At 34.3% G+C, this 13,220-nt stretch overlaps 2 protein-coding genes across 2 annotated transcripts in view; both read left to right on the top strand.

Moving 5' to 3' along the window:
* LOC111452480 (T-complex protein 1 subunit alpha) overlaps positions 1-8,936 on the top strand; it is a 9,817-nt gene extending 881 nt beyond the window's left edge. The window contains exons 2-18 of the mRNA XM_023093241.1: positions 544-670; positions 825-889; positions 1,436-1,525; positions 1,623-1,709; positions 1,799-1,858; positions 2,014-2,064; positions 2,677-2,772; positions 2,977-3,042; positions 3,873-4,090; positions 4,330-4,426; positions 4,962-5,048; positions 6,166-6,300; positions 6,596-6,700; positions 7,201-7,329; positions 7,404-7,507; positions 8,317-8,407; positions 8,488-8,936. Of these exons, the coding sequence (XP_022949009.1) occupies positions 598-670; positions 825-889; positions 1,436-1,525; positions 1,623-1,709; positions 1,799-1,858; positions 2,014-2,064; positions 2,677-2,772; positions 2,977-3,042; positions 3,873-4,090; positions 4,330-4,426; positions 4,962-5,048; positions 6,166-6,300; positions 6,596-6,700; positions 7,201-7,329; positions 7,404-7,507; positions 8,317-8,407; positions 8,488-8,571 (1,638 nt within the window). The 5' untranslated portion in view covers positions 544-597 and the 3' untranslated portion in view covers positions 8,572-8,936. The remainder of the gene's footprint in view (positions 1-543; positions 671-824; positions 890-1,435; positions 1,526-1,622; positions 1,710-1,798; positions 1,859-2,013; positions 2,065-2,676; positions 2,773-2,976; positions 3,043-3,872; positions 4,091-4,329; positions 4,427-4,961; positions 5,049-6,165; positions 6,301-6,595; positions 6,701-7,200; positions 7,330-7,403; positions 7,508-8,316; positions 8,408-8,487) is intronic.
* Positions 8,937-10,064: 1,128 nt separating this feature from the next.
* Positions 10,065-13,220, top strand: part of LOC111452106 (putative RNA-binding protein Luc7-like 2) — a 7,841-nt gene continuing 4,685 nt past the window's right edge. The window contains exons 1-5 of the mRNA XM_023092648.1: positions 10,065-10,310; positions 10,643-10,695; positions 11,190-11,358; positions 11,466-11,529; positions 13,035-13,114. Coding sequence (XP_022948416.1) covers positions 10,164-10,310; positions 10,643-10,695; positions 11,190-11,358; positions 11,466-11,529; positions 13,035-13,114 — 513 coding nt within the window. The 5' untranslated portion in view covers positions 10,065-10,163. The remainder of the gene's footprint in view (positions 10,311-10,642; positions 10,696-11,189; positions 11,359-11,465; positions 11,530-13,034; positions 13,115-13,220) is intronic.

Here is a 13,220-nt window from a genome sequence, read left to right as displayed (position 1 = left end):
TTTTTTTTTTTTTTTTTTTTTTTTTTTTTTTTTTTTTTTTTTTTTTTTTTTTTTTTTTTTTTGCCTATTGGCTGTCTACAAATCTATTGAAAGATTTCGGTTGTGTTCAGATCCATCAATATTCTCCTGAAATAAGATTTAGAGTAGAGGGTTGCTTGTTTAGTTTTTTTCCTAGAATTTTTTTTTTTAAAAGTGAATTGGAAATATTTTATTACTCTTCGTTGTCTTAATGTTAATGATTCTCATATTTGTTGAATGCTATCTTGATTTATTTGATATATATGGAAGTAGTGGGTTCACGTTCATCAATGGTTGCTGAATGCCACCTTCTTATGCCCTTAGAAAATACAATGCCATTAAAAAATACGAATATGATGTCTAACGCTGAAAATACAATGTTCTACTAGTCCATGTTAATAATTTCTAAGGCGGTTAGATCTACGTGTTCATCATGAAGGTTATGGAGCATTCTTAAACTTCTCTACGTTTTTCGAATCATAAGAAGCGTTGATAGCATTTTTTCCAATATTTTTTTCTTAATAGACTCTAGTGTTATCAAGCGTTTGCTTCATTTCAACCTCAAAAGGACTCTAAAAGATGGCAATTGCTTCACAAACCCTTGATATATTGGGTGAGAGACAATCTGGTCAGGATGTTCGCACCCAAAATGGTAAATCTTACAACTTTTCACCTCCATCTTATTGTTATGTTTTTTTAGCAAGATAGATCCTTCTTTTTTATAACACTTGCGGGTTCTTTTATTTATATTTTAAACTAGCGAGAGACAACGTGAATTACTCATTTGAGTTGTTTGGTGGGTTCAGTTGTAGCATGTCAAGCAGTTGCCAACATTGTGAAATCCTCGCTTGGACCTGTTGGCCTCGATAAGGTATTGCCTCACTTTCCAATTTCTTATACTATTTTGATATAGGTTCTCCTGATGACACTACTTCTTGTTTTAGCATTTTTGAGTCAAAATGCAACGAGTTTGTGTTTTGTATTCATTCTTCTAAGTCTTGATGAATTTTTATTGTACAGTGTATGTATTGTACTCTTAGCATAGAGAAGGAATGTAAAATTTCTAATTGTCTGCAAGTTTAGTAGCTTCCAACTTAGAGAAGGAATGTAACATTTCAAGTTAATTTTGATTATGTTTTGTATAAAGAAAGGGACTGAAACTGTGGTTCTTGCTGGCCATCTTAGCATAGCTCGATTGTTTATGAGATTGAAACAATTAGCTCAACTAGTTAATGCATACACCCTTGACCAAGAGGTCAATGATTCAAAACCCTCACCCCACATGTTGTTGAATTAGAAAAAGAAAAATATTTTCTAACATTCTCTTTTCTCATTTGGAAACCTCCCTGTCCTGTCTAATTATGGGCTTGGAGGATTTAATTTACGCTATTTATTTATAATTAAAAATATGTACCAGATGCTTGTGGATGACATTGGTGATGTTACAATCACTAATGATGGTGCAACTATTCTCAAGATGTTAGAAGTAGAGCATCCTGCTGCGAAGGTAGGCATATAGCCTTGTTGTTTTCATACATATGTTTAATGTCTTACAATTCTTATTTCTGTCTCTTTTGTGGCAAATTTTGATTTTATGCATTTAGGTGCTAGTGGAGTTGGCTGAACTTCAAGATCGAGAAGTTGGTGATGGCACAACTTCAGTGGTCATTGTAGCGGCTGAGTTGCTCAAGGTAAGAGTGCTCAATGTACTCAAAATTAAGAACTTATCATTTATTATCATGGACACCTAGAACTTCATTTTCCCCTTGTATCTTCTCAGAGAGCTAATGATTTGGTGAGAAACAAAATTCATCCAACTTCTATAATTAGTGGGTACAGAGTAAGCAACTCTTCTTTCTATTATTCCATTTTAGTGAAGTTTTGTTCTGTTTTTCTTTTGCTTAAGATGTCTGTAGCACTCATTTTCTATTTTTTGTTCTTTTTGAAGTTTTGATTTTAATATTTATATGCTTCAATATTTTTTGATGTTGGTAGCTTGCCATGAGGGAAGCATGCAAGTATGTCGAGGAAAAGTTGGCTGTAAAGGTGAGGCATTTCTCGTAAAATAGCTTTGCATAGTTGTTGAAGATATTATATTTAGAAATAGATTATGTAAAACTGTATGCATTCCGTTTCTGATGTGGAAGGACTTGGGTGCAGTGTTTTCCAATAGCCTTTTTCCTAGTGGGACACAATCCCAATTTAAATACAAAATCTGCACCAATCAAACAATGCGTAATCAAGCACTTTTACCACAAAAAAAGTTATGTTTAACTTTGTGTTGTTTTTTTTAATGAATAGGCTTTATAAGGTCCTTAACGTCGTCATTAATAATTGGAATAACTTTTTTATTTTTTGTCTTCAATGTTTCTTTCGTCTAGTTTTTTTTTTCTCCTAAAAGTAATTGGGTTGAGTTGGCGAGCTACTTTGTTTAGTTCAATTTCTGTATTCTCTCTGTTTTTTATTTTAATGATCCCTCCCCTTCCAATTTACATCAATTTGATCAAGTAATTTTTTAAGCTCCCTTGGTTGTGGAGTGGGCCTGAAGCCTCTTTGTATATCATTCTTCCGTATTTTTTACTAACAGAGTTTTGTGAAAAGTTTGGTTTCTTGTCCAAACAAAGACAGTTTCTGACATCTATTAATGTGGATGGTCAGGTTGAAAAGTTGGGAAAAGACTCACTTATTAACTGTGCTAAAACAAGCATGTCTTCCAAGTTGATTACGGGTGATAGTGACTTCTTTGCAAACATGGTAAGTTATTGGCTCCTGTATGTTACTAAGTTTGAGTACTTTATTTGAAGGTTCACTATCGTGTTTTTCAATTTATGTGGTTATCTTGAAATCTTTTATGTAAAATAATGTTGCCTGTGGTTGCCGACCAACTTTCATATAAAGTTTCTTTACCAAGTGTTCTTTATTTGGTTGCTTAAGTCTTGCATGTATCTGTGTCTCTAGGTTGTAGATGCTGTGCAAGCAGTCAAGATGACCAACGCAAGGGGAGAAGTTAAATACCCCATTAAGGTTTGTGACTTTTTGGTTTAGTTTCCCAATCAGGGTTTTGGATGAAATATTGTTCTTTTCCTTTTAAAATTGTTTTTTAGTTTAAGTTAGATAACGAAGATTTAGAATTGATGGTATGTGCTACAGTCAGATGTTTATTAATTACGTCTTTACCAACTTTTGGCTACTTTAGAGGAAGACCATTTAAACTTGGATTTATTCTAGTTTTTTTGCTATCCTTCGAAAATTTTCTTGCGAGAAAAATTTGTTTTTTTTTGTTTGGCCTTTAGGAAAGAGCACAATGAATTTTGGGATTTAGATTATTTCAAGGTTTCTTTGGGTTCCTCGTCTTCCTTGTCTATTACTTTTGTGCTGAAAACTATTGGGGCTTTTTGTCCCTTTGATTTCCTTGTGGTCTTTAGAGCTCAAGAAAATATGCTTTTGTGGTTTTGTGTTCAAGAAGGGCAATTCTTCGAGTCTATTCTGTTGCTTCTTATTGGAGAGAAATCAGAATTGTTTTCTTAGTGAGAGATGACCATTATATTTAGCGTTTTTGTCAACAACGAGAAAAAAGAATCTTCTTCCTCAGTTTTAATGCTCTCTCCCCTGTTGCAACTAGGCTCACATGGTGCCATCTTTCTCAACCCCTTTCCTAACATTCACGGCTTCTCCACTATCACAGAAGCTATATGGAGCTGTGAAAAGAGATCATTAGCTATTGATTGAAAAATCATCTAAATTAAGTGCATGCTATCATGGTGTAAAGCTAGATTTCTTGATAAGTATGCAAGTTAAGATAAGTATTTGTTGAACTAGAATTTAGTATTTTTGTTTTCTAATTTGTGTTTCAGGGAATCAACATTTTGAAAGCTCATGGAAAGAGTGCAAAAGATAGCTACCTGTTGAATGGTTATGCTCTAAATAGTGGTCGAGCAGCTCAAGGAATGCCAATTAGAGTTGCACCTGCAAGGATTGCTTGCCTTGACTTCAATCTCCAAAAGACAAAAATGCAGCTTGGCGTACAAGTTCTTGTCTCAGACCCTAGGGAACTTGAGAAAATTCGTCAGAGGTATTTGATAGATCTCAAATTGCTTTTAACCATGATGTACCCATAAGTTCTATTGAGTCGAATTATGGCTTTTTGTTCCTAAAGATTCTCTTAACTGCCATTTCTATTTGGAATTTCCACACGTTACAGTAGATGCCTATCTTTTCGAAATCTTCTAAGTAGTTGCCTTAATCAAAATCTACAATTCTTGTACTGTTTTAAACTTTTTGTTTGGCAATTATGGCACATCTTGGTTACAGGGAGTCTGATATGATGAAAGAACGCATTGAAAAGCTTCTGAAAGCTGGGGCAAATGTTATTCTCACCACGAAAGGGATTGATGACATGGCACTGAAGGCAAGCTTCTTTAGTTTTTGTTCTCATTTATGAGATGACTGCTTTCTGCTATACCCTACTAATTAGTGTCTACTATTTGTCTGGGATTATTTTCTGGTGTCTATTATGTTAGCTGGTTTGTGTTTAAATGTTGTGCACTCATTCAAGATAAATGTAATGCATTCCTGGATATCTAATGTAGAACCTTCCATATTGTGTCTGTTTATGTGGGCCTGAGTGGATATGATTCTCTTGTTTGTACTTGTGTTGATTTTAATTGATTCTTGGAGAACATTAAACAATGTTAGGAAAACATTTTGGATAATTTTTTGAAAATAAGTTAGTACCCCATTTAAACATTATGTTTTTGAGTTCTTCTGTCATTACATTATTTGAGTTTGGGAAATGGAATGTTTTCCTGTAAATGGATTTTCTGATTTTATGAGGTTTATGTTGTTCTGTTGTATTTGTATTGCCTTTGATGTATAAATTTTTTTAGTAATTTGTTGGTATAATTTTTAACTTCTTTCCAAGTACATTTTTATTTCTATGACAGTATTTTGTAGAGGCGGGGGCTATTGCTGTTAGGCGAGTAAAAAAGGAGGACATGCGCCATGTTGCCAAGGCTACTGGAGCAACCATGGTATGTAAATACCCTTTCTTATGTATCAACTGTCCATTTCATTTAATCTTGCAGTTTGTTTCATTGTAGATGGTCTCAAATATTGGTCGAGGGCTTTCATGTATTTTCTACACTATGTTATATGTGGACCGCACGGTTATTATTGCTTGTGCTCATAGCAGATTGCTAAATAGAAGGCTTTGATTTGTCGTTTTCGTTCCATTATATTATGCATAAAAACTCAAGTATTTTCATAATTCTCTTTGCATGCTTAGAACATTTTTTTTGTGTATTGCACTTTCCTTAGTGTTTCGGGGAAGTTTATATTAAGCTTTTGAACTGTGGGTTCGCTATCGTGGGAGGAGTGGATGGAGAGAAGTAGTAGAAATTTTAGAGGGGTGGAGAGGTCTATTGACCTTCAACAAAGAGGCAGAGTCAAAACCACTCAAGGTTGATAATTTCTGTTGATGAAATTGGTGAGAAGAAAATTCATTGGGGTTTTGTCCACGTGAAGAGGCATACTGATGAACATTATCGTCGAGTCTGTAGTTAGTGGCTTGGATTTTGTGAATAAATAATAGGAAGTTTGGATTATGTTTCACATTATTTTAGATAACGAGTTTGCTGTTGCTGGCTGCTACAGAACTTTACTTTTTTTATTTAAACAAAATGATATATTATATAACAAATAAGTATATAACTTTTTTTTTTTTTTCAAAACTAATGCGACAATGTACACCTAACTGAAAATAATGTACTTGATGAATTTTGTTCAATTTGGTTCAACATCTGTTATGTTGAATTGCTAACTGAATCAATATAGTTAACCATATGGAATCTACTTGTTTTGGTTTAGCTTTTTACACTCCTAGGACCTATGGTTGTCTCGTTTAGCAGAGGGTAGTGTTAGAGAGAGGAGGGCATTCAATTATTTGTGCTGTGCCTATGTGAGCTTTTTTCAGTGAAATAAAGCTTCTGATACTCTTTTTATCTAAGCTGCTGATCATGTATAGGACTTTCTACGCCACTTTGTTATACAATGTCTAATATCTTATGCCTACAGCTTTTGCTGAGCCAGAAATCAATTATTGTTAGTATTTGTTATTAATTGTTATCCTTCCTGTTCATGGGTCTGTAGGTTTCAACATTTGCTGACATGGAGGGTGAGGAAACGTTTGAGGCATCACTTCTTGGATATGCTGATGAGGTTGTAGAGGAAAGAATTTCTGATGATGATGTCGTTTTGATAAAGGGCGCTAAAACTACTAGTGCGGTAAGTGACTTTGTCCAAGCTCAAGCTGTTTGGAAGCTACTTGTCAAACCTAATCTTATCAAATTACTAATTCTTTAAGTAATGGTGTTAGACTGTTTGGTTGGATTTCTAACCAAGATACATTGTTCAAATTATTACCTGCGGTTAATAATTTACTTGAAAATGGGTTTGAAAATAGATAAGATTTTCTGTGATTGCTGAACAATGGGAAGTAATTTAATTATTATTTACATTGTGCATTATTTTTCTCTGTTTCTGAGATATAATCTGATTTTTAAAAAATATTATTCTTTAGGTCTCCTTGATCCTTAGAGGTGCGAATGACTATATGCTCGATGAGATGGAGAGAGCTTTGCATGATGCATTATCTATTGTCAAAAGGACTCTTGAGTCCAATACGGTAATGTTTGGTTTTTTTTTGGAGTTCAGTATCCTGTGTAATCTTATTCTCTCGATTGACGGCATGCTGGATGTTCACTAACTGCTTATATTCGATTAATGGAACAAAAAATAATAAAAGAACCTCAAAAGCCAAGGGTGATCAAAGAACTTTCCAATGGAACATCAACTGAGGAGAATGAGTAAAAGAAAGCCCTATATAACGTACTCCTAAGAGAAAAAACAAATAATATCCCCACTTTCCCAGATGTTTTTATCTCTCCCTAAAGCTTCTCCAAAGTTAAATTTCCAAACGGGACCTTAATCACATTAGTTCAAAATACCTCTCTTTTATGCTGTTTTTGGTTCAATTACTACCAACCAATTCCTTGTTTTTGACAGGCTTAAGTTAAACAGATAATTGGATGATATAGATTGGCAGAAAGAATTAGAAACTTATATTTGTTCATTATTCAGTTGCCCAATTACCTATTTATGTCGTTGATTGTTTTGATCATACAGGTGGTAGCAGGTGGTGGTGCAGTTGAATCTGCATTGTCCGTGTATTTGGAATATCTTGCAACAACTCTAGGCTCCCGCGAGCAGTTGGCGATTGCTGAATTTGCAGAATCTTTATTAATTATTCCAAAGGTATATAGAGATAATGGAGCAAATTTCGGAAATGTTTTTGCGTCATGATTGTCACTTGCATGTTCTTTTTGTAGGTACTTGCTGTTAATGCTGCTAAGGACGCTACTGAGTTAGTTGCCAAACTACGGGCTTACCACCACACAGCACAAACCAAGGCAGACAAGAAGCATCTGTCTAGGTATTTTAATTATTGCAGTAGTATGATCATCTGCCCTGCTAATTTTTCTTCTTCGGGAAGAAGCATTTTTTTATCTTACACCACGAATTTGCATCATACTTTTTTTCATTATTGAAAAAAAGCCTAAGAAGCACAGACATCGACACGACATGACACAGTATTGTGACTCACCAATTTTTTTAAAAAGTATTCCATAGGGTTCAGCATAATAGTTAAAATATGCTGTCTCTTAATGGTTTCTTTTTTCGTTTTCCTTTTCCTTTTTCTTTACCATTTTATTTTTCATTTCGAGGGTTTTTCTTTGAGAGGAGCGATTTAGAAGAAAGTAGAGGGGGTTTCATTTAGTTAATTGGAATGCTTTGTCGGAACTCTAAAACGTTGGTTTGGAGATCCAATAATTTTGAAAACAACAATATAGCCCTCCTCTTGAGGTGGCTGGGATTCTACTGAGATGAGGCATAGAGAGGGATTGGAGAGACTGCGCGTGCGGGGCTTTTATTGTTTTTTAGCATATGATTTTTCTGTTGGTTGGTGAAGGCTTTAGTAAAATAGTAGACAATAACCGTAGATATTTTGTCTTGATTTATAGTGCGCTGTCACTCACTAAATGAGTGTGAATTGGACATTACTGTCGAGTTTTATTCTTTAACTAAGATTAGATTGGTCATCAAAATATGTGGTGGTGACAACTATAACTCACCTCTTTTCTTTTTTTGGTTTCTGTTTGAGTTGGGATTACACTGGTTTGTTTTAGCTTGAACCTGTTTTCATTAGTATGTTTATTGCTTTTGCTTCCATTCTTCGAGCAGCATGGGACTAGATCTATCCAACGGAACCATACGCAATAACTTGGAAGCTGGTGTCATTGAACCAGCCATGAGCAAAGTCAAGATAATTCAGGTAAATGGCTTTTAAATTTGCCTATATATTTATTCTTTAGCAACCTTCTTCATACTAATTTTCCTCCCAAAATCTTCCAGTTTGCAACTGAAGCAGCGATTACTATTCTTCGTATTGATGACATGATCAAGCTTTACAAGGATGAAACTCAAAATGAGGAGTAATAGGGTGTTTTTTCATGATTCTGGATGGAAGATTACTGGCATTGATATTTTGAATAGGTAGCCATCCTGCTCAGACTTGAGTTTATTATTATAAAGTAGATTTGTATTCAGGGCATTTCTATCAACTGTGTTCTTTATATAGACAATTCTGAGAGCTACTGATCCTCGGCATCTTTTGTTGCCGGTGGGTCTTTTTGGAGAAATTTTGGTCACCCTATTTAGAAATGTGTTTTCCTGTAATTTTTAACACTGATTTTGGATTTAGTGGTGTGTTAATATGTTTGAGTGGTCTGTTATGGAAATCCTTTAGAATAGTGCCTTTGATTCAGTGTCATTTTAGTAATTAAAACGTTCGATCGATGTTCGTTCCCCATACGTATCGTTGCATCACACCTGCATTTTGGCTTCAGCTGTTTGGTCCTTACTTTCTACACAGTAGTTGTCTAGTTTGCCTACATATTATGTGAGTTGTTCCTTCATTTAGTTTTTTTAAAACGTTTTTACATTCATTAAAATATTTTTGTTCAGGTACATTTAGAAAGAAGAGTGAAGAGCATGAGTTCTCAAAGAAGTAATTTACAAAATCTCTCTACCCTTTCGTTTCGTTACGCTCTTACTTGGTTTGTTCGTGTGGAATTTATCACCTCGCCCTTTTAGTTTCTATGTTAAATTGCATATTTAGTTCCCGAACATTTAAGTTTGTGCCTATTTTGTCCTTGAATTTTTATGGATTCTTTAAATGTTGAGAAGTGTTTAATAGTATTTGACTTTTTGTAAAAAATCACTCATCTACTAGATACAAAATTAGAGAAATAAGGTTCTTGAAGCGTTGGGACGTCTTAATTACAAATTTTAAAACTATGTCGGGAACTTGTAATTGAAGTCTTGATGAATATAATTATGATAAAAGCTCTTGTATAAATTGAACGTGTAAAATCATTTCCAAACATGACGAATTCTATGTCCTAAATTACCTACATTCCAATTTTGATGCATCGAAATAGATTAAAATAAATTGATTTCATTTGAAAATTAAAATTACTTTCAGATTTGTGTTTATTTAATTTATAAATTTTTAATAATATCAAGCAAATCCATAAACCTTAATTTTGTTTTAGATCCACTTTCATTTTTATATATTTAAAATTTTTACTTTCGAAAGTATAAAATTTTAATTTTGTGTGTTAGCAACGAGTTCGTGGATTTATAATATATCAAAATTGTCATGGAAAAGTCTAATACCTCAAAAAATGAATTATAAATTAAATTAAAAAATGAATTACAAATTTAAAGTTTAAAAGAAAAAATGTGTAATTTAAATTGTAATTTTTTTGAATTACTAAAATACCCCGGGCAGGACTCAAAAGTCGGGTTTCGATCGACCCGACATTCTGGCGGGCCTTCTGATGGTTCAGGCTTCGGGCAGGAAAAAGAAGGTGGAAATCCACCCTGACACCCGGAAAAGATTTGACCCGAAAACTCTAAATCAAATCAAACCCTAATTCTGTATTTGCTTCCGATAGCCTCGCTCCTTGAGCAGAGACACCCTTTGGGGAGAAGGTTTTCCTAGAGAGAGCTACGCAGAGACAGCCATGGATGCTTTTAGAAGGCAACTGGACCAGCTGATGGGTGCCAATCGAAATGGCGACGTGCAGGAAGTTAGCCGCAAGTACTACGACCGCGATGTGTGCCGCATGTTCTTAGTTGGGCTTTGTCCTCATGAACTCTTCCAACTCACGGTTAGATCAATTCATGTTTTCATCTATTTCCTACTGAGTTTCTTGTCTCTTGGTTCTTCGATTTCTTTTGTTAGTCAGAATACTGGCGACTCGTATTTTTTATGCTGTTATTGGTTGGTTCTCGGGTTTTTTTTTTGGTTTAGTTGTTAGGAAAAATCAGGGTGATCAGCCGTCTTGCAATGGAAAAGTGGAGAGGAAAAATGCCGAGGATAATTTGTTTTGTTGCAGTGGGAAATTGATTTTTGCTATCGATGATTTGTGTTTTTTTTGCTGTTGTTAAAATATTAACTTATTTGTATAATATTTTAATTGAAATTCATTTTCTGTTTCAGAAAATGGATATGGGTCCATGCCCGAAGATCCACTCCTTGCAACTTAGGAAAGAGTATCCTTGATTAAGTTACAGGGTGTTTGTTTTTGATAGCATTGCTGGAAGTACTTCGACGTATTTCTTTTCTTGTACCTTACTATCGTGCTAGAGCCTTGGAGTTGGTTAATTTTCTATCATAATTTGGCTTGAAAGTGGAAGTTTTATTATGCGGTAGTCGATTTTTTGGAGTTTCTGGAAGCGGACTCATACCGTTCAGTCAACTCTATATTGTATTTTTTAGAAGATTTATAATTAACCATAAAGGGGACTCGTACCATTCTGTCTACTCTAGTTCCCAATTTGTCTACATTCAGCCCAATAAAAAAATTAGTTGAGCCATGTCTTGCCTGCAGCATATAGATGTTACTTCATAAAAAACCCTGGATTTCTACCTATCTAAGTCTAAATTAGTTGAAGGGATTCCTAATTACATAAAGGCAATTAGGTGGAATTGGAAGATTTCAAATGTGGTTCGTTTGTTTCCCAGAGGTTCTTTTAACTCTTTCTAGATATGAAGAAGCAAAGACTAAAGGGGTTCATAACTACGACAGAGACTTGGAGGATGTTATAGATCGTCTCATTATTGAGTGTGATAGAAAAATTGCTAGAGCCTTGAAGCGACTTGAGGAGGAAGATGCAAAAGCAGCTATTGCAATTTCTGTCTCTGAAGTCACACAGGTACTTGTCCTTGGTGATCTAATTTTTTTTAATATATAAGAAACTTGAGTAACAGGAGGTGATGCATATATAATTCTATTTATCTATTTAATTGATTGTTATTACAGATACCTGAGGTTCTTGAGTTATCAAAGCAAATTAAAGAGAAGTTGAAAGAAGCCGACCAATATGGTATTTTTATTTCAATTGGTGGAAGAATTATGTAGTTTCTTTATTGAATCAAATTTTCTTAAATTTCAAGATATATCTTTCCATATAATTGATTGCTTATCTTTTTATATTGGAATAATCAGAATTGTGTCAAAATGTTAACGATCCCCAATCATTCACAATTCTGTCTCCCTATTACGAGTGGTGGATAATGTTTTATTTTTCAATTGGAAGTGCATGTACGAAACCTTGAGTGGTGGGGTGCATGTGTTTGAGTTTTGGGTTCGTATTTATTTGTATCTCTTCTGGAAGCAATGAATCCTATCTTTTCTGATGTTATTTTTTTAAAAAAAATTTGACCAATTGATTTTTTTGATAATCTAAAAAGTGGGTCAATGCTGTTTTGATTGCTTTGTTACCTTACATCTAGAGATTATAGATCTAGTAGGTAATGCTTATAAACACAAACATTTAGTTTGTTGCGAACTGTCCATATTTGACATGTCCACAGCATGGACATGCTGGAACTTGAGCATGTGAAAAACATCCTAAACTGAGTGTCTATTACTTTTTAATTTTGTTGGCACAATAAGACACTACTTTAGCACGTTAGGATTTGTTTTTGTTTTTTTTTTAAATTTAATTTAATTTTTTATGGAATTATACTAGTCAGCCACTTTTTATTAAGTATATGAGGCTGTTTTAGCCATAGCCGGAAACCTTGTTAAACAGATACACAGAGTGAACTGATGTTTGAGAAAATTGGATCCAATCTCGAGTAAATGAGGGTTTAAGATCCATTGCAATCCGAGATTTAGTTTACCTTTTTCTAGTCTGGTTGTACCTAGGAGTAGGAAGATAGCTAGGGATCATCAAGGTTTGAGGACTAACTTGTGCTTCCTAAGGAAGTGATGTTGAAGTGGAAGCTATCAACAATGAATTTTGACCAATTTTTTTGTTCCATCGAACAATTATCCAGTCCCCACTATGGGACGTTGACCACCACCACGAATAAGGCTCACTCAGCCATCAGTGCTCATTTGGAACATCTATGCATAAAAAAGCAACTAAAAGAAGACCAGGTTTCCTTTGGCCTTGGTGGTAATGTCAGGCCTCCTGTTTTAAACTCCTGTTAATTGAGAAATAGAGTCTGTGTGTTAATAGTATATGTTCCTTATAACTTGAGGAAATGGCGGGGTGGAAAGGACTACTGTTTGAGGAAGTGCCCACTTCCAAATTGGTGATAGAATGTCTGTGCTGATCTTCACTCCTTTTTGCTCAATATACATAACACTCCAATGCCAAACAATATATATTGAGCTTGAGGATGTTGTCTGTTTATGTTACTTCAGTTCAAAAAATTGTGCTGTGTTTCTCCTTTCCTTTCTATTTGTTGGCTTTGTTAGGTATTAGAGATTCTCTACTTGTTTTTAATTTGATTGATCGCTTCTAGTACTTTTATTGAGAAGTTGAAGCTAAGAAAGTCTTTCTTTATATGACTTGAAACTTTCTATCAAATATTGCAGATCTTGAGGGCAAGACAGATCTTAAAATTCGAGTATTGGAGGTTGTAGAAGAGTTGAGGACATTACGAGCTGACAAACAGGTACATATAATACTTTTGGATGTAAAATAGTTGAACCTTCTATCTCTATGCTTGTAATTTTAACCACAATAGATGTCATAATTGTTTTTTTTTTTTTTTTTTTTTT

Source organism: Cucurbita moschata, unplaced genomic scaffold, assembly GCF_002738365.1.
Source record: "Cucurbita moschata cultivar Rifu unplaced genomic scaffold, Cmos_1.0 Cmo_Scf00014, whole genome shotgun sequence".
Lineage (NCBI taxonomy): Eukaryota > Viridiplantae > Streptophyta > Magnoliopsida > Cucurbitales > Cucurbitaceae > Cucurbita > Cucurbita moschata.
This window is presented reverse-complemented; position numbering and strand designations above follow the sequence as displayed.